The 19749-nt window shown below is 37.1% G+C and overlaps 1 protein-coding gene across 5 annotated transcripts; it reads left to right on the top strand.

Moving 5' to 3' along the window:
- The first annotated feature begins 123 nt into the window (after window positions 1–123).
- SRSF12 (serine and arginine rich splicing factor 12) lies at window positions 124–18927 on the top strand. Of its 5 annotated transcripts, none has more exons than XM_040474146.1 (5): window positions 169–344; window positions 8664–8768; window positions 10046–10149; window positions 10305–10446; window positions 16255–18927. In XM_040474146.1, the coding sequence occupies exons 1-5, from the start codon at window positions 280–282 to the stop codon at window positions 16622–16624; spliced, it is 786 nt and encodes a 261-aa protein (XP_040330080.1). In that variant the 5' UTR covers window positions 169–279; the 3' UTR covers window positions 16625–18927. The 5 variants fall into 5 exon arrangements, with proteins under 5 accessions (XP_040330083.1, XP_040330080.1, XP_040330081.1 ...); XM_040474147.1 differs by lacking the exon at window positions 169–344 and adding an exon at window positions 591–798; XM_040474150.1 differs by lacking the exons at window positions 169–344; window positions 8664–8768 and adding an exon at window positions 9113–9241 and having other exon boundaries at window positions 10038–10149.
- Window positions 18928–19749: the final 822 nt, after the last annotated feature.

Raw genomic sequence — 19749 nt, 5'->3', positions numbered from 1 at the left:
TCCTCGGATTCCCTGGATCTTCAGGACCCCGCGCCTCCCCCTCCCCGGATCCCCTCGGCTCGGGCTCCGCCCCCGCGCGGTCTGCACCGACAAGCTCGCGCCGCGCAGCGCCCCCCCGCCCCGCGCCCGCCTCTGCGGCTGCGCGCTCGCGGGGCCGAGGCCGAGGGGAGGGGGTCGCGCCGGGGGCCGGCGGAGCTGCTGTGGCGGCAGCGGCGACTGCGAGAAACGGAGCGAGCCTGGCGGCCGCGGGCAGGCCCAAAGGCAACGGAGGAAGCGGCCATGTCGCGCTACACGAGGCCCCCCAACACCTCCCTGTTCGTCAGGAACGTCGCAGACGCCACCAGGTGAGCGGCGGCTGCGGCCGCAGGTTGGCGCGCGGGGGAGGGGCCGGGTAACGGCAGCGTCGCGGAGCCGGGTCGCGGCCCCCGGCTGTGCCCGGCGCCTGCCCGGCCTCTGGCTGGGCCTGTGCTTTCCGCGGAGGCGCCCTTCCCGGGAGCGGTGCGAACCCTCGGGCTGCTCCAGGCCGGGGCGGGACTCGCGCCTCCCCTCTCCCGGCCGGCGTTCCGCCCCGGCTCAGCGCACCCCCGGGGCCGGGCCCCGCGCCCGGGAGATCGGTGCCCATCCTCTGCTTGAGGACCCGCGGCGCGCAGGCTTCTGCTTTCCCTGTAGCCAGGGTGCCTCCCCGCCCCTGGCCGAGAGTGTTTTCCCTCGGGCCAGTGCCTGCGATTCGACTCCTTTGTCGCCGTGCCCCGATAAAGCTGCGCGTCTTGTGTCCTAGATGAAGAGGAATTGGGGATGGTGAGAACGTATTATAAAATAATGCGTAGTACCTTGGGCCTTACTCTTTCCGTTCTGAGTGTGGTCTACTTACAAGGGATGCTGGTTACATTTTGCTGCACAATACAAAGGATGGCTTCAGTGAAAGAGATTTATGTTTTTCTATAAAGTTCAGAGTGCAGTGTAAACACCCATGATAACGGTTTGGATAGACTTCCCTGGTCCAGTGAGATGCTCTCGGTCCACACATCCCCCTCCCCGCCTTGAGAATTCTTGCCTACATAGTGCTTAAACATAAGTATTAAGGAATGACCTCTTCATCATAAAGCACTTTCTCCCTTAACAGGAGCCAGAGGGAATGAATGATAGAGGGTGGGATAGGGGCATAAATAGACGTTTCCATTTCACTGGTTTTACCTAATTTATTTGCCGCTCAACCTTTTTAGGTATGCAGTATCATCTTTATAATACACAAGGAAAACCTGAAGCTTAAGAGTTTTAATGATTTAACTGGGGCTTAATGGCTTCAGATATTCAAATATTGGAGCCCTTGACTCCAGAGCCATCTGGAGTAATCATTGTCGTTTACCTTTGAGGAGTAAATGTTCAGTTTTTATTTGATCCCTACTATTATGTATGTCACAATTATAGAGTGTGGGTTAATATACTTTAATGACATCTAAAAGATGCGTGTGTTTATATTTCTCCTCTCAACCTGTTTATCAATACATAGAAAACAAATATTTATAATTTGGGTAGAGTAAAAAAAAAAAAATGCCACAGTTAAAGACCACCTGAATACTAAATAAGCATCTAGTCTTTCTAGTGTGTCTACAAAAAAGAGAGAGAGAGGTTTCCAATTCCAGTAGCCACAGGGGCTAGCCAGGGTAATATGAATGAGTAAAGTTGTTGGGTTATAAGGCACAATAGGATGGTGTGGATTGTAGCAAATAGAAAAGAACTCATGCCATATAAAGGGGATGGCAACTGGTAATACTAGCTGCAGCTAATGACTACATAGACATTTGGACTTGTTGCCACAAAGTCCTAATTTTCTAAAGAAACAAACCTGTGTTTGTGTAAACTCTGTTTCAAAATGCTGGCATTTATTAAATTGAATTATATGAGATTCCTGTTTTTGTAGATTTAAAAGCTGTAAAATATTGGCAGTTTTATGTTTCAGCACACCTTAAGGCCAAATAAAACACATCACATGACACATGTTTTCTGATCTAGATAATCACCATGAGTAATCAAGACTGAAAATTGAGATTTATTGATTTCTTTTTCCAGTTTTTTCACTTTTTAGTACTGCCACTGGGGGCAATCATCTAGATTTGTATTAATGGAATAATAATCACTGACATTTGTTGAGTATTCACTATGTGTTAAACACTGTACTAAACATTTTGCATATATTATCTTACTAGATTTTCCCAATAACCCTGTAATGTATGTTCTTTATTAATCCCATTTCACAGATTAGAAACTGAGGCTTGGAGAAATTAAGTTTCTTACCTAAAATTGCCCAGCTGCTGAGTAGTTTTGTGAAGGTAGAATCATTACGTGTAACCTATATTAAAAGCTTTTTTGTACAGGGTGGCATGCAGTGCAAGTTAACTGGTAATGTGGCAACTATAACAAAGCCAAATTTTATTTAAAATACTTCTTTGTGCCCCTCCCATGTGTGCGCTCTCTCTCTCTCTCTCTCTCTCTCTCTCTCACACACACACACACACACACACACACACACACACACACACACAAAATAAATAATACAAACTTTTAAAAAATTTTAAAAAGGGGTACCTAGGTGACTCATTTGGTTAAGCATCCCTCTTTTGACTTCAGCTCAGGTCATGATCTCACGGTTCGTGAGTTCAGGCCCCACATTGGGCTCTGTGCTGACAGTGCAAAGCCTGCTTGGGATTGTCTCTCTCTCCCTCTCTCTCCCTCTCCCGTGTGCTCTCTCTCACACAAAATAAATAAACTTAAAAAAAATTTTTTTAAATGCTTCTTTGCAGTAGCCATTTTAATATGTGCCATAAAGCACAAGACATTAAAAGGTATTATGGCTTAGCTTAAATTTTTTTTGGAATGAAATTGAGTATCAAAACTAAAGAAAGATTTGGGGCGGTTGGGTGGCTCAGTTGGTTAGGTGACCGACTTCGGCTCAGGTCATGATCTCACAGTTTGTGAGTTCGAGCTCTGTGTCGGGCTCTGTGCTGACAGCTCAGAGCCTGGAGCCTGCTTCAGATTCTGTGTCTCCTTCTCTCTCTGCCCCTCCCCTGCTCACGCTCTGTGTCTCTCTGTCTCTCAGTAATAAATAAACGTTAAAAAAAAAAAAAACTAAAGAAAGAAAAATACATTTTAGGGGTGCTTGGTTAGCATAATCAGTGGGGCATGTGACTCTTGATCTCACGGTTATAGGTTTGAGTCTCGCGTTGGGTGTAGAGATTACTTTAAAAAAAAATTTTTAAATACATTTCATGCTGTTTTAATTTGTATTATTTTTCTTTTCACTGGTGAAACAAGATCTGGTTCAGGAAGAATATTACTTTTAATATCTTTGCTTTTGCACTATGTAGAAGAATAATTTTTTTTAAATGTCAGATATAGTTTTCTAATGGAACAAAGTAATGTCCAAATCCCAAATATAACATTCTCATTTTGATGCATAACATCATGTTAGGTTGGGAAGCAACCGTCAAGTACCTCGTTTGACATAATTAGTAGCATTCTTTGGTTACAGTGTGTATGAGACTATATTGATATTGATGGTGATACAGAAAAAGCATTAAACAGAATTCAGCAAGATTCATGAGAAAAAGTGTCAGCAAACTGGAATAGAAGGGAACTTCCCCAGCCCAGTAAAGGGTACCTATGAAAAGCCTATAACTAACAAGATACTTAATGGTAAAAGCCGAATGTTTTCCCCCTAAGATCAAAACAAGCCAAACATGCCCACTCTTACAACCTCAATTCATCATTTTGTTGCAGGCCCTAACCAGTGTAACAAGGGAAGAAAAATAAATAAAAAACATAAAAATTATAAAGATAGAAGCAAAACTTGTCCCTATTCTTAGGTGACATGTTTATGTAAACCTTAAGTAATGAGTTAGTAAGTTATCAGAATACCAGATAAACTTATGAAAAATCTATTTCTATATATTAGCAGTAAATAGTTGAAAATGAAAATTTTAAAACAATTTCATTTGCCTTAGTATCAAAAAACAGACTTAGAAATAAGCTTAACAAGAACAACAACAAAACATGTAATAAAAACCTTTACACAAAAAACTACAATATAGTGCCAAGAGAAAGAAGACAACATAAATTGATATACCATGTTCTTGGATTCGAAAACAAAATGCTAAGTTATCAGTTCTCCCCAAACTGATTATATTATAGATTCAAGACATTCCTGATCAGCCAGAGGCACCTGGCTGGCTCAGTCAGAATGTGCAACTCTTGATGTTGGGATTGTGAATTCAAGCCCCATGTTGGATGTAGAGATTACTAAAAAAAATAATAAATAAATTTGAAAAATACATGAAATAGGAACTGACAATTCTAAAATATATTGATATGGAAAGGATCTAGACTAGCCAAAATAATCTAGAAAAAGATCACTGAAGTTGGAAGACTTACCTGACATAAGACCTACTAGAAATATATAGTAATCAAGACAGTGTGATATTGGCCTAAGGATGGACAAATAGATTAATAGAACAGAATAGAGAGTCCATAAATAATCCATACTTACAGAGTCAGCTGATGTTTAACAAAGGTACCAGTGGAAAAAGGAAAAAGGAAAATCTTTTCAACAAATGGACAGTGCATACTGGGGAAAATGAACTGCAGCCTCTACTTCACATCACAATTTGAGCTGGATCATCAATTGAAATGGAAAAGATAACAAAATAAAGCTTTTAGAAGAAAACATAGAAGAATGTCTTTATGACCTGGGGATAGGCAAAGATTTCTTATAGGGCAAAGAAAGCAATTACCATAAAAGAAAAAAGAATATTGAAAAATTAGATTTCTCTAATTTAAAATTCTTGTTCATTAAGAAATGCTATTGGGGCACCTGGGTGGCTCAGTCGGTTAAGCGGCCGACTTCGACTCAGGTCATGATCTCACGGTCCATGAGTTCGAGCCCCACATCGGGCTCTGCTGACAGCTCAGAGCCCGGAGCCTGTTTCAGATTCTGTGTCTCCCTCTCTCTGACCCTCCCCCGTTCATGCTCTGTCTCTCCCTGTCTCAAAAATAAATAAAAATGTTAAAAAAAAATTTTTTTTTTTTTAAAAAGAAATGCTATTAAGAGAGTAAATAGCCATGCTACAGACTGAGAGAAAATATTCACAAAACATACACAAAGCAATACAGAGGACTTTTTTTCAGAATATGTAAAGAACTTTTACAACTCAATAATAAAAGAGACAAACATTAAAAATGGGCAGAAAGCTCCAACAGACCCTTCACAAGGAAAATTAGCACATGAAAAAGTGCTTGAGATCATTTGTGATTTGGAAGTGCAAATTAAAACCACAGTGAGAGGGCTCCTGGGTGGCTCAGTTGGTTAAGTATCCAACTTTATTCAGGCTCAGGTCATGATCTCACTGTTAGTGAGATCAAGCCCCATGTAGGGCTCTGTGCTGACAGCGACCAAGTCTGCTTGGGATCCTCTCTCCCTCTTTCTTCCCCTTCCCCTTGCTCTTCTCTCTCAAGATAAATAAACATTAAACTGAAAAAAACCACCACAGTGAGATTCCACTTAACTCCCACTTCAATGGCTAAGATAAAAAACAAAAATCTGACAACCTAGAAAGTGCTAACAAAGATTAGCCTAACTGAAGCTCATACATTGTGGGTGGGAGTATAAAATGGCACAGCCACTTTGCAGGACTGTGGCAGTTTCATAAAAATTACAGTACATAAAAATTACACATCCTCTTTAACCCAGAAATACTGCTGGTAGGTATTAACAGGAAACAACTGACCCATAACACATGAAAATATGTTGCACCTAACTGGTTGTTAGGTAAATTAAAATTAAAACATTAAGATACCCATTCACTTTATATGCTTCAGGATGACAAGAATTAAAAATGTTAATGAGAGGTGGAGCAGTGGAATTCTTACGTAGGTTTTGAGGAGTATAGATTGATTTGGTCACTTTGGAGAACATGTAGTTCACTTCATGTAGTTCAGTAGAAGCTGAAGATCAGCGTGCTCTCCGGCCCACCAGTTGCATTGTGATGCATCCCAGGAATCTAGCAGAGCTCTGCATGGCACTTGTATCATAACATATGCTGCAGCATAGTTTGCCGTTTAAAAAACAGATAGCATCTTAAATGTTTATCCACAGAAAGATGAATAAGTAAATTGTGATTTATTGATAATACCAATACAGAGTTAAAATGAGTGAACTAGGGCTACATAGAGAAATTTCAAGGGAGGAGAAGGAGTAAAATTATATAAATAGTCTGATACCATTTATATGAAGTTTGACATATACAAAAACACGTAATTAGGGATATATTAATTTACAGTAAAAATACAAAGTTATGCAGAGGAATAATAAACACCAATGATTGTCTCTAAGATAGAATAATACATCTTGTTTCTAAAAAAATTACTGAAAATGATGACAGATATTGAGATATAATAAATCTTGGTGGATACATAAGTGTTTATTGTATTCTCTATTTTCTGAATGTCAAAATAGATGACACCAAAAATACAAAAATAAATGAGAGCAAAACAACAGCTAATAGCTGTGGCAGTGGTGACAATGGGAGCCAGCTCTTTTGGAATTTTGGCTTCTTCAGATTTCTGTCACCCTTGGCTTCTGGGATTCCAAGCCTCCGTGACACACATTGCCCCAACCTCCATTACACCATCTAGGATCCTTTTCCTGTCAGGCACTCACATTTGTTGAAGGGATTGGTTGCCTCAGAAAATTCATTTGAAGTCTAGCTTTGCTGCTGGCTATATATGTACCTCTGGGCAAGGTAACTTCTCTCATTCTCAGTCTCCTTGACTATTAAATGGTAACTCAATATTTTGAGTGCCTACTTTGTGCCAAGCAACAATGCTAGGTACACTGGTGAAGACACCTGCTTTAAAAGGGATTCTCAACCCTGATTCTCAGAATTGCCTGTGAAACCCTTAAAAAAACTAAACCTACCTGGGGCCCACCAGGGGAAGTACTAATTGTGTCCAAGGTTAATGCATCAGGCTGGAGTACCTGTTTTTATAACATCTCCTTCACAAATGATTCTAATACTCAGGAATGGCTGAGAGTCATTACCCTGTTGTCTTGTGTTCTCCATCACAAGGCTGGCAGCAGGAATGTTGTTCTCCATCACATTGCTACAGGCTGGCCAGAGTAGGTGCTCAGTAAGTATTTGTTGAATGAGTAAATGAAAGAAAGACATTGTCACTACCCTCCAAAGATAATAGTTTCAGGGAAGGCAGACAATTAAACATTTTATAATAAGTATTAAATGAAAAAAAAGTACAATAAAGGATGTCATGTCAGTTGCACTGTGTGGTGAATTCACATCTCTAGCTTTAATCACTGACTTTTAGTCTTGAAAATAAATTTATTTAATAATAATTTTCAGTTTACAGAACTCTTTTTTTTAAAGATTTTATTTTCTTTTTTTGAGTGATCTCTACACCCAACATCGGGCTCGAACCCACAACCCCGAGATCAAGAGTTACATGCTCTACCTACTGAGCCAGCCAGGCCCCCTGTTTACAGAGCTCTTACGGATGTTCGGCCATCACCTCAAATCCAGCATTTCTTTTGCCTCTCCTCCCTCATCAATCTAACTTCTCTTTTCCAGCTATCTAATTTCTGTCACGGACACTGTCTTTCTTCCATTTGCCCAAGCTAGCAGCTTTGCAGTCATCTTGAGTCTTCTTTCTGCATAATATGTTTTGAAGGACTCTTATTTCTTCTGGGCCATGTTTTGCGCTCATAGCTTGATGCTGAATCTCTAAGATCTCCATGAGGCGGTACAGTGCAGTGATTCAGAACACAGACGAGTGTCAGGTTGTGGATGTTTGATTCGAGTTCTATCATATGCTGGCTTGCTTACCTTAGGCGAATTCATCTGTCTGTGCCCTCACCTTTAAACAACCATAAAATTGTTAGCATTAAGGTGAACAGTAGCTGGATTGTAAATGTACTCTAATTGTCAGCTATAAATGCTAAGTATTCTGTCTCTTCAGTTTAAGTTGTTGCTCCATGAAGACAAATAAGCTAAATATTCCTTTGGTGTCCCCCTTTTAGTACCTGTCACAGTAGAAGGCATATAGGAGGTTTAAAAATACTTATCAAATTTAAGAATATGGTAGTTATTTTGCTTTATGTTTAATAGTAAAACAGTTTTCTTTAAAGCCTGAGAAATAATTTTAGGACTTCTTTAGCAGCTAATCCTTGCCATCTGAAAACAAAATTAACATAAACGTGAAATTATAGTGAGGCAAATGAATGTGTTCTTAATGAAATAGTTAACAGAACTTTTTATATTGACAATTGAAATCTCTTTTAATAAAAGTCACTTTCAAAGATGGATAATAACTTTCCTTGGTCATTTTTTCCCCAATCCGAACAGCCACCTGGAGTGCTTATAAAAATACAGATTTCCAGCCCCTAATACAGATCTTTTAAATCAGAATCTCTACAAGTGAGGCCTGAGGATTTGCTTTCTTTTTTCCTCCTTCCTAAACCCTGGGTGATTGTTACAACAATTTTAGATAATACTGGTCTAGATAATACTTTCTTTTGAAGGTTTCAACTGGATTTCCGTAGGCAAAATTTTTTAATCCAGCTATTCATATTTCTTTGCCTTATTTCTAAAACACTTCAGGCCTGAGGACTTGCGCCGTGAGTTTGGTCGCTATGGCCCTATAGTAGACGTTTACATTCCACTTGACTTCTACACCCGCCGCCCAAGAGGATTTGCTTATGTTCAATATCCTTTGTTTTACTGTGTGCATGTGAATGTACTGTATATCTGTGCAGATATGCATGTGTATTCAGGAGCATATGTTATGAGATTAATATTGCCTAATTAAATGTGTTTATTTCTCTATCTCAGAAAATCTAAAGCAGTCCACAGTAGCTGGCAAGCACCCCCCAGTTTGAACCAACCTGTTAGCTAGAATCCAAGCATAAACCAAGCAGGCAAGAAAAAAGGCACCTAAAGTTCAAGCATCAAGGAGTAAAGAGGGAGGGTGGACACAGATATAAAGACCTGGAAGAGGGGAAGTCTTTATCAAGCAAAAGACAAAGCCAACACCAGGTTGAGACTTCGGCTTTCCTACATTTATTCAGAGTTCCAGAGTCAAAGCCAAGTCTGATTTTGTTGGTTCTGCGTCTCTTATAAAGTCCATCTTGCAAGCCTTAAAGAGTAAAGGTCAAGGTTCAAGATCAAGTGACATTGAGGTAATTGCCAAAGTCTCATTTTGTATTGCGTTTCTTGAGCTTTTTCTGTTTTCTATTTTTAAAAAATTAAACCAGTGAACAACCTCCTGAAAAACAGCTAGTTGTTTTCTATAGTTTATTTCCATTTTAGTTAGGTTTAATATATAATTTACGTAGGTAAGGAAGTTTAGTGGGGTATTACAAACCAATATATGTAACTCCAGATGTTCACAGATTACTTTGTGTTTTTTTTATAATTATATCCCAAGTAATAAAAACATAAAAGTATTTTAAAATAGTAGGTTCAAAAGTAAATATCATTTTCAAAGGTGTAATATTTTAAGTTACATGTATCTTTGCAGTTTTGTTTATAGTAAGTAATTTTTCCGAAATGTCATAATCAAAAAGCCTTTTAGTGAAAGAGTAATTATAATTTCAGAATAAAGGCTTCTGTATGCTGAAAAACCTGATGAATCTTTTACCTGAAAGAAGGGAGAGCCTAAACAATTTTTTTTTTTAATCCTAGCCAGTGTTGGGACTTATTTTTTTCTCATAACATGTTCTTTCACATTATAAATGCATACTGCAGCTACACTAATGTGTGCATTAGAAGTGTAGTATGATTTAGTTACACTAAATCATAAGGGGACATTTTGTTTTCATAATAAAAGTGAAATTTCTGATTATATATATATATATAAGATGTGAGCTTAATAACTTGGAGTTGATTTTTCCTATTAATTTCATGTCACATGTAAATAATTCGATAAAAATAATATTTTTACTTGATATCTGACGTTCAAAGTATCCTTAACAGCTAGTCATATTTGAAGATGTTCGCGATGCTGAAGATGCTCTTTATAACCTCAATAGAAAGTGGGTATGTGGCCGTCAAATTGAAATACAGTTTGCACAAGGTGATCGAAAAAGTAAGTGTGACTAAACATTAGATCTTGTTTATTCAGCAGAATGAGTTTTAGCTCTGACAGATTTTTTTTTTTTTATTTTAAATTCTTTCAGAAAAGAATACTATTTGAATAGCTGTTACTGAGGTTTTCAGGTAATAAATTATTTCGTATTCTAGCACCAGGCCAAATGAAATCAAAAGAACGTCACCCTTGTTCTCCAAGTGATCATAGGCGGTCAAGAAGCCCCAGCCAAAGGAGAACTCGAAGTAGAAGCTCTTCATGGGGAAGAAATAGGAGACGATCTGATAGCCTTAAAGAGTGAGTACAAAATACAGGAGGATTGAAAACTTAATTTTCTACTTTTTCTGGAAAACATTTTAAAGGGTTTTCAAAAACAGGCCTCAGAATCATTTTGTATAATATACATAAAGGTCAACTTTTTTAAAAACGATATGCTCCTCTCTATTTGAAGTGTATTGTTATTTAACTTGGGTATATTGAGTACCTTCCAGTGTTTTTATTTCATGACAGACTTAATTTTAAGCTTTTTAAATAGAAAAGTAATATGTACTGAAGAAAAAACAAAAAATTTTAAAATGTATACTTGACATATAAAGTGGAATTAAAAAAAATAAAATTTTCCTAACTGAACAGAATAATTAAGAATTTAAGTTCGGGATGACTAAAAACTCATAAGAAATATAATCACTTGTGACAGGAGATTGAACTTAAAAGTAATGTAAATCAATATATTTATAAAAGGTAAATTATTTTCAAAAACAAATTATAAGTATGGTACTATTCTAAGAAGACATGAAAATAGTAAGTTTTTTCAGAAAAAGATATTTGCAGGTTATTTATATTGCTAGCCAGGACTTTGTTTCTGTTAGAATAATAGTAAATCACTAATAATAAAAAATAATTAAAAAAATAGTAAAACACAATGAAAATTAATTAACTTGAAGTTATTTAAATATTAACTGAAATTGTATTAGCATTCTTAAATTATTAAATAATTGTATTTATCTTGAGTTTTAGTGCTGTAATTTTTTCATAGACATGTGGAATTTTAAGGTAAATTTTCTTTAAGAATGATCAGCATAGGAAGAAGGGGCGCCTGGGTGGCGCAGTCGGTTAGGCGTCCGACTTCAGCCAGGTCACGATCTCGCGGTCCGGGAGTTCGAGCCCCGCGTCAGGCTCTGGGCTGATGGCTCAGAACCTGGACCCTGTTTCCGATTCTGTGTCTCCCTCTCTCTCTGCCCCTCCCCCATTCATGCTCTGTCTCTCTCTGTCCCAAAAATAAATAAACGTTGAAAAAAAAAAAAAAAAAAAGAATGATCAGCATTGGCGTTCAGTCAGTGGAACATGCAACTCTTGCTCTTGATCTTGGGGTCATAAGTTTGAGCCTCATGTTGGGTGTAGAGTTTACTTTTTTTTTTTTTTTAATGTTTATTTATTTTTGGAGGAGAGAGAGACAGAACATGAATGGGGGAAGAGCAGAGAGAGGGAGACACAGAATCCCAAGCAGGGTCCATGTCAGCACAGAGCCTGACACGGGGCTCGAACCCACAAACCATGAGATCATGACCTGAGCCGGAGTCGGACGCTTAATCGACTGAGCCACCCAGGTGCCAAGTGTAGAGTTTACTTTAAAAAAAAAAAAAAAAAAGAGGCGCCTGGGTAGCTCAGTCGGTTAAGCATCTGACTTCAGCTTAGGCCATGATCTCATGGTCCATGAGTTTGAGCCCTGCATCCAGCTCTGTGCTGACAGCTCGGAGCCTGGAGTCTGCTTCAGATTCTGTGTCTTCCTCTCTCTCTGGCCCTCCCCTGCTCATCCTTGTCTCTCTCTCTCAAAGATAAATAAACGTTTAAAAAATGTAAAAAAAATGATCAGCATTTATACGAATATCCTTTTTTCTGTGAGAAATAAGAGCGCTCCTGTGCCACATGTAGTACACCTAAACTCTATATAGGCCCATATAACTTCAGATCAAAGATCACCAGGGCTGCTCACTTTCACTCTGATCCCTCCGTTCCTCAACTCCAAGAGCCTAGCCAAGAAAAAGCGCAGTGTATGGTATATGTACCAGAGCTAGAGAGTTAATCTTTGCCTCAGGTTCCCAGATTTAAAAACAAGACTGTGGAGTGACCTGGCTCCAATCCCTCCAGCCAAGTGGAAGTCAAAGATAGGAAGTGAGAACTACATCTACCTTCTATGAGTTTTTAATATCCAGGAATCCTGATTGCTAGGAAATATGGCCCTGTCAGGGCTCTAGAATCTTACGTATCAGTTCAGTACCTCTCCTTGTGTGTGAACAAATATGTTGATTTGGCCCATCCTTAAGGAGGCATGAAGCAGGGAGGAAGCCCTAAGCACCTTTTATAATCCAGGAAAACCCAGTCAGGATTGAGCCATTACCGAGATTGGTGAAGAAATATTTAGAAACAGTCCTATCTGGAACATGATCTCTTTTATCATATTTTCTCTGATAGTATAAGAATATAAAACCTCCTTTGCATCTATGGAGAACAGTCAAGTTTGTCCGTGGCTAAGGGAAAGCCATTTTCCCATTGATTGATTATTTGAGATTTAGCTCTGGATGTATAGTTTCTATATTTAAAATACAAAATTATATTAATAGAACTTAAAACATAGTGAAAGCAAATCAAGATTTTAAAAAACTTTTACATGCCTTATATATAGGAAAGCCACACTGATAACAGTGGTACTGCTTCTGACTTTACGGAGGATATAAGGGAGTAATGTTCAACAGTTTATATTACTATGAATTTTATATTTATATACTATACACATATAGATTATATATGTATACATATAACTATACATATGTAGAAACTATACATATACATTTTAGCATAAGTTTAGAATGATACAGGTGGTATGTATAAAATGAATGAATTATTTACTTATTTTTAAATGAATGATGTTTATATCAAAGATTAAAGGAGGTATAATATTTTGCCTAATGCAACACTGTTGTAACTTAATAATATCCATTGGCCCTTGTGAAGAAGACAAGTTTGTGAAAGAAAAAAGAAAAGTAAATTGCCCATTTTATTCATTAGGAATGTCAGTTGTTTCCCAAATGTATTAAAGCCATAGTTAACCAGTTTTTCTCCTGATTAATCAAAAAACGGCAAATATTCACATCATTTTATGCCTTCTAGTAAAAGTAAAGTATAACACTTAGCTGGAGAAAATTTAACAATGTCTATTGGGGCGCCTGGGTGGTTTAGTTGTTTGAGTGTCTGACTTCGGTCAGGTCATAATCTCCCAGTTCGTGGGTTTGAGCCCCACATAGGGCTCACTGCTGTCATTGCAAAGCCTGCTTCGGATCCTTTGTCCCCTTTTTTCTCTGTCCCTCCCCCACTTGTGCTCTCAGTCTTAAATATAAATAAAACATTTAAAAACTAGGTTATAGTTTAAAAAAAAATGTCCATCAATTATCCCAAATCATCATGAAGTATCAGGAATAGAAAGAACCACATCTTGTAACAATGCTGTTTTGCTTTGTACTCATCATAAGATCATTGCTTGATCTCTCTGACCTCAGTTTTTTCCATTTGTAAAATTATAGTATAAAGAATGCAAATCTTACCTAGTTCTCATGACATTCATAAGGATCAGATTTCGTGTGTGCATATGTGCATGCGTATGAATGAAGTAGTGTATGTATAAGCCTAACATATACTATAAGTAAATACAGTATAAGTGCTATTATCTTAGACTAAAAAGAGGTTTCTTATTTTGTCTTTAGTGGATATGGATAAAAAAACAAACTAGTGGGGCACCTGGGTGGCTCAGTCACTTGAGTCTTATTCTTGATTTCAGCTCAGGTCTTGCTCTCACGATTTGTGAGTTCGATTTGTGAGTTCGAGCCCCACATTGGGCTCTGCGCTCTCGGCATGGAACCTGCTTTCGATCCTCTGTCTCCCTCTCTCTGCCCTTCCCTTACTCACATTCTTTCTCTCCAAAATAAACAAACACTTAAAATTATTCTATCAAGAATGTTACTTGTTAAATGCATTAAGAAGCCGACTGGGAAAGCTATCACTTTGTTAACAGTTTTACTTAAAGTAATAAAACCTTTGTTATATAAGCAAAAGAAAAAAAATTACTCTATCGTTTCTTGATATTTATAGTCAGCTGTCAGTCTTAATGTTGCTCCTTTACAGGTAATGTATCTTATTCTCCAGGGTTTACTGAGCTGCTTGAAATTGTGAGTTGATGCTTTTCATTAGTTTGGGAAAATATTAGGCTATTATCTCTTCAAATATGGCTTCTGCCTCATCCATTTTTTCTTTTTGGCTGTGTGACTGTGTAGTACATATCTCTTAGGCTTTGTTCTGGATTTCTTAAAATTCCTTTTCTCTCATTGTGTTTCAGTATATATGTTTTTCTAATAATCTGTTTTATAGTTCAGTTCACTTTTTCTTCTGTATATAGATTGCTGTTAAATTTATCTAGTTAGTGACTTTTACATTTCAGATATATATTTTCAGCTCTTAAAATGTCCATTTGTTTCTTTCTACAGATTCCAATATTCTGTTGAATTTCTCCATTTTTTAATGTTTTGCCTGTCTTCTTATTTTCTTCAACGTTTATTTATTTTTGGGACAGAGAGAGACAGAGCATGAACGGGGGAGGGGCAGAGAGAGAGGGAGACACAGAATCGGAAACAGGCTCCAGGCTCTGAGCCATCAGCCCAGAGCCTGACGCGGGGCTCAAACTCACGGACCGCGAGATCGTGACCTGGCTGAAGTCGGACGCCCAACCGACTGCGCCACCCAGGCGCCCCATGTCTTCTTATTTTCTTGAACACATCGGTCATAGTCATTTTTAAAAATTCCTGTCTGATTAATGCCAATATCCAAATTACTTTGGGTCTGGGTTTTTTTGTTTTTGTTTTTGTCTTGTATTTCCTTAGCTTTTAGTCATTTTTATCTATTTTTGACATATTTCATGGATTTCTTTATTGGATGTTGAACATCGTTGATGAAAACTTGCAGTGCTTTGGATGATATCCTCCAAAGGAAGTTTCTTCTAGTAGGTGGAGGAGTATTGGCAGATCACCTTGATCTTTTCAAGGCTTGTTTGAGGCATTGTTAAGACTGATCGGTAGGATATGGCCCTTCTGGGTTCTTAATTGAAAGCCTGGGTTGTTACTCAAGGCTCTTTGACCTTTTGGGGGTTGAACTCCAGCCTCTCTCCCCAGCACTGTGTGTCTGATAGAATTTCATCTTAATTCTTGAATCTTCCAACTGCTATTTTTCTTGACCTCTAGGAGTCTCATCCTTTATGTGCACAGCTTAAAAGATGGCCAGTGACTTGAAGAGAATTTGTAGGCAAATTTTAGGAGATTTCTTGTCTGCCATTTCCTCATCTCTGAGATTTTGCCTCTTTAGTCCCAACCATTTTGGTAGTCCTGAATGCTAATTTGTCTGTTAATATGCTTAGTCAAATAGCCATTTTCTGTTTGGGTTCAGTTCCACCATGCCAACATTTGGAACATGGTCTTTGTAAAAGAGCCATGGTTTGTAACCCCTCAAGTTCTGCTAGGGTTGGTTGGTTATTCTCTAATACCTTTGAACAGTTGTTTTATAAATGTTGTTTAGCTTCTTTATATAGCTGTTTTCCGTGGGAAGATTAGTCTAATACAAGTTGCTCTATCATGGTGGGATTCAAAAGTCCTGCATTTGGTTTTGGTTTTGGTTTTTATAAGCATTATTTAATAAACTTTAAATAGTTACTTTCTCTCTTTTTTTTTAATCTTTTTTTCCCTTCAGATTTTCATACCTCTTAGGAGTTGTATAACCCAGATTTATTATGCAGGGCATTTTTCAGAACTGACCTGTATCATAAGATAAATCTAGCAAAGTAAAAATCTTTTGGTCATACATTCTAGTATAACAAATATTACAGACTTGGTACTTACATTTGAACTAAAAGCATGCATAGCAAAATTAAAATTGTTTCTTTTAGTTTATCCAGTGAAATCATAACTAATATTATGTAAAATGTATACATTCCTGAAGTTGCTGTTTCTAAACCTATTAAATGTTTTTGTGTGAAATATATACTGTTAACATTATGGATATTTGCAGGTCTCGACACAGGCGATTTTCTTATAGCCAATCTAAATCTCGCTCCAAATCACTACCAAGGCGGTCTACCTCAGCAAGGCAGTCAAGAACTCCAAGAAGGAATTCTGGTTCTAGAGGACGGTCAAGGTCCAAGTCGTTACCAAAAAGATCCAAGTCAATAGGAAAATCACAATCAAGTTCACCTCAAAAGCAGACTAGCTCAGGAACCAAATCAAGATCACATGGAAGACATTCTGACTCCATAGCAAGATCCCCTTGTAAATCTCCCAAGGGGTATACCAATTCTGAAGCTAAAGCACAAACAGCAAAACACTCTCATTTTCGATCACATTCCAGATCTCGGAGTTATCATCATAAAAACAGCTGGTGAACAGCAGCAGAAGAGTGCTACATAGTCTTGAATATAAGTCATTAAACCTCTCATTATGCTAAATAAAAATTCTTCAAGGCTTATAGAAAATGTGAGTTACTTTGGGCATGTGCAACAAATAAAGTCTCTCTAGCTTTGGGTTAATAAAGATTTGGTCTCAATTTAAAGGGCCCATACCACAAATTATGATGTGTCTGATGTCACCATTTATGGACCATTTTTTGTTTACCTTGTGGCAGAATGGTACTTTTCAAAAGAAATGGGTAAAATGAAATTAATATAGAAAATTCTACTTGGATATTAAGTATTAGTAATACTGATACATTTTACATAAAGATTTTTTACTTTAAAGCACTTTTACTTTCATGTAAAAAATAACGACTGTATAATTGCAAAGGGAAGACTTAAACTATTTGACACCTTATGTCTCTGTTGTATCTTCTCTTTAAACTTGGACCAATTCCTAGTGGCTGTTAGTTCATATTACAAAATTCTGACATTCCTAAAAGAAGAATCTATATAGAGATCAAGAATTCAAAAGATACATTCTCTCCTGAGCTCAAAAAAGCTTTTATTTTTACCATGTGGAACAGTATAAAGTTGACATTAAATTACATCCTGTACTGTGTTCATTCACTTCAGAAATATCAAAACATATAAAAAATACTGAATTTTGAATGGTTGGAGACTACTCTAAAACTTGTATACAGCACTCATAATCCAAAAATACTCATATTAAGCCTTATACATTTGAAGAGTAGTGGTACATTTTGTATAAAAATCATATTTTATAACATTATTTCTACATACCTACTTTTCATCTACTGAATTTCTTCTTAGAGCTCTAGCTCAAGACTTTAAATTGTGTAGAATAAGTCCTATTATTTTTGAAAGTGTTTAGTAACTTGTAGTAAGGAATTCAAGACTGCATCCTCTATAAGCTTTGTGGTATTCAGATTTACTTTACACTGCCCTTCATTTTTATAAACCAAATAACTTTATTATTGCTTTTGTAGTTGTTAAAACTGAGAATTTCTTTAAAAATGTGTTTGTAGTTTATGTTTTTCAGAGGGTTTTGGTAGTATTTGTGATAAAATGGTTTTGCATATGATTATTATAGGGAATATATTTATAGAGTTCTACTTGTGTACTTTGTTGAATTATATTGAAAATTAAAAGTTCTCAGTCCATACAGTTAATATTTGTATCTAGAGTGCATAAGAAAAATCTGTCTTCTATTTTTGGCGTATAGAAGCCAGTGTTGCTTCTATTTTTTTTTTTTTTAATACAAATTCCATTTTTCTTTGCGTTTTAGACCCTATGTAAGAAACAGCTTTACAAAATAATATGCTGGTGATATTTGGACAAGTACCATAAATTCATGTATACTGTACAGTACTTTCTGGATACATTTTCTCTAATCATAGTAGAATTTGTTTCAAAACTGCAACTCTTTGAAGTGTTCAGCTGTAATAAAATTTAGTTATAAAATACATGGCACTGTTGAAAATCTAAAGGATAGTCCAAAGAAAGACAAATATTAATAGTAATGTTTTATATTTTCTGAATAAATGTTTGGGTTTATCCACACACATACGCAATCGTTTGAAATGCTAAGTAAGAATTGATTATAGTGTCTTTACTTTTCATTTAATTATATCTTAGTAAAAAGTTAATACAGCAATTTCTTTTTTCTTGTTTTTATTTTTTTCATATGGCAGTGTTTCTGAACATGCTTATCCTTTGATTTACCTCTGATTTGGTTTTCCATTGTAATCTTTAGGCTTCTTAGGAGGATCCTATTTGATTTGATGGAAAAACTGGAATAATAGTTCAGACTTTTTTGAGCATTGACTTGACACTGCTTTATAAGTTTTATATGATTCACTCATAATCACAACAGCTGTATGAGATAAATACCACTGCAGATAAGGAAAGAGAGATGCAGAGAGGTTCAGTGATTGCATTAGGTCACACAGCTATTAGATTTTGGGAGTCGTTGGTGGCTGGACTCCACACTGCCTCTCCCTGTTATGCTTTTTGGAAGAAGTCTTTGACAGATAATATGCTAAACTAAGATAATGTTTAGAGGGAAAGGAGAAAATAGAATTAGGAAAATAAATGATTATAAGTGAAAATGGGTTCTGTGTCTTAGTGGAAATTGACACTTGTGCTAGTTCCTTGAGAAATTGTCTTCTGGGTATATCTCTATTCAGGATTCACTTTGGTTATAGCATTGTTTCTTGAACCATTTAAGGGAGGATACTTATGGGTGAGATTGTTAATAAAGCAAATGTTTTACACATCTGTGATCATTTTCTTTAACGATAATATATTTACTCAGGTACTTCTCAAGTTTAGCATAGGGGCACTATCTACATTTGTTCAGGATCGGAGGATAAGTTAATGTCAAAGAATATAAAACTGGCCACTACAACTGCTTGTTTTCTTTCTCCTCATGAATAATAATTTCCATATAGGAGCTGATATTTTGTAGCTGCAAACAGTGGAATATGGCAGATTTTTTATTTGGACCCTAGGGTAAACTTTGTCACTGGGCTAGCTTACTTTTAAATGAAAATAGGGGCGCCTGGGTGGCGCAGTCGGTTAAGCGTCCGACTTCAGCCAGGTCACGATCTCGCGGTCCGTGAGTTCGAGCCCCGCATCGGGCTCTGGGCTGATGGCTCAGAGCCTGGAGCCTGTTTCCGATTCTGAGTCTCCCTCTCTCTCTGCTCCTCCCCCGTTCATGCTCTGTCTCTCTCTGTCCCAAAAATAAAGAAACGTTGAAAAAAAATTTTTTTTAATGAAAATAAATTCAAGACTTTATTATTTGTAATGTTTACTTGAGATACAACTATTCTAAGACATACTATTATATTACAAATAAGGATGTCTGCCTTTATTCTCATCCCTTTTTTGCAAAAGGCAAAATTAGTAAAAATGTAAAGGAAGTATTTAGAAATACTTTTACACTTCCTCTAAACTATATTAAAATTGTAATTTCTTAGAATTAAAAATTAAGTATTTTCCAAACAGAATACTTGGAGTATTTGTATGTAGATAAATATATGCTACTTAGGGGCGCTTGGCTGGGTCAGTTGGTAGAGAATGTGACTCTTGATCTT

The sequence above is a fragment of the Herpailurus yagouaroundi genome, unplaced genomic scaffold (genome assembly GCF_014898765.1).
Source record: "Herpailurus yagouaroundi ecotype Mexico unplaced genomic scaffold, PumYag 139, whole genome shotgun sequence".
Classification (NCBI taxonomy): Eukaryota; Metazoa; Chordata; class Mammalia; order Carnivora; family Felidae; genus Herpailurus; species Herpailurus yagouaroundi.
The sequence above is the reverse complement of the archived record's forward strand: the minus strand, read 5'-3'. Positions and strand labels throughout refer to the sequence as shown.

Bases quoted from the DNA above. Each gene is read 5' to 3' on its own strand.
- SRSF12 (XM_040474146.1), top strand. From the start codon at position 280: ATGTCGCGCTACACGAGGCCCCCCAACACCTCCCTGTTCGTCAGGAAC. The intron at 10,150-10,304 runs GTAAGTGTGACT...TTCGTATTCTAG, and splicing joins TGCACAAGGTGATCGAAAAA to CACCAGGCCAAATGAAATCA. The intron at 10,447-16,254 runs GTGAGTACAAAA...GGATATTTGCAG, and splicing joins CGATCTGATAGCCTTAAAGA to GTCTCGACACAGGCGATTTT.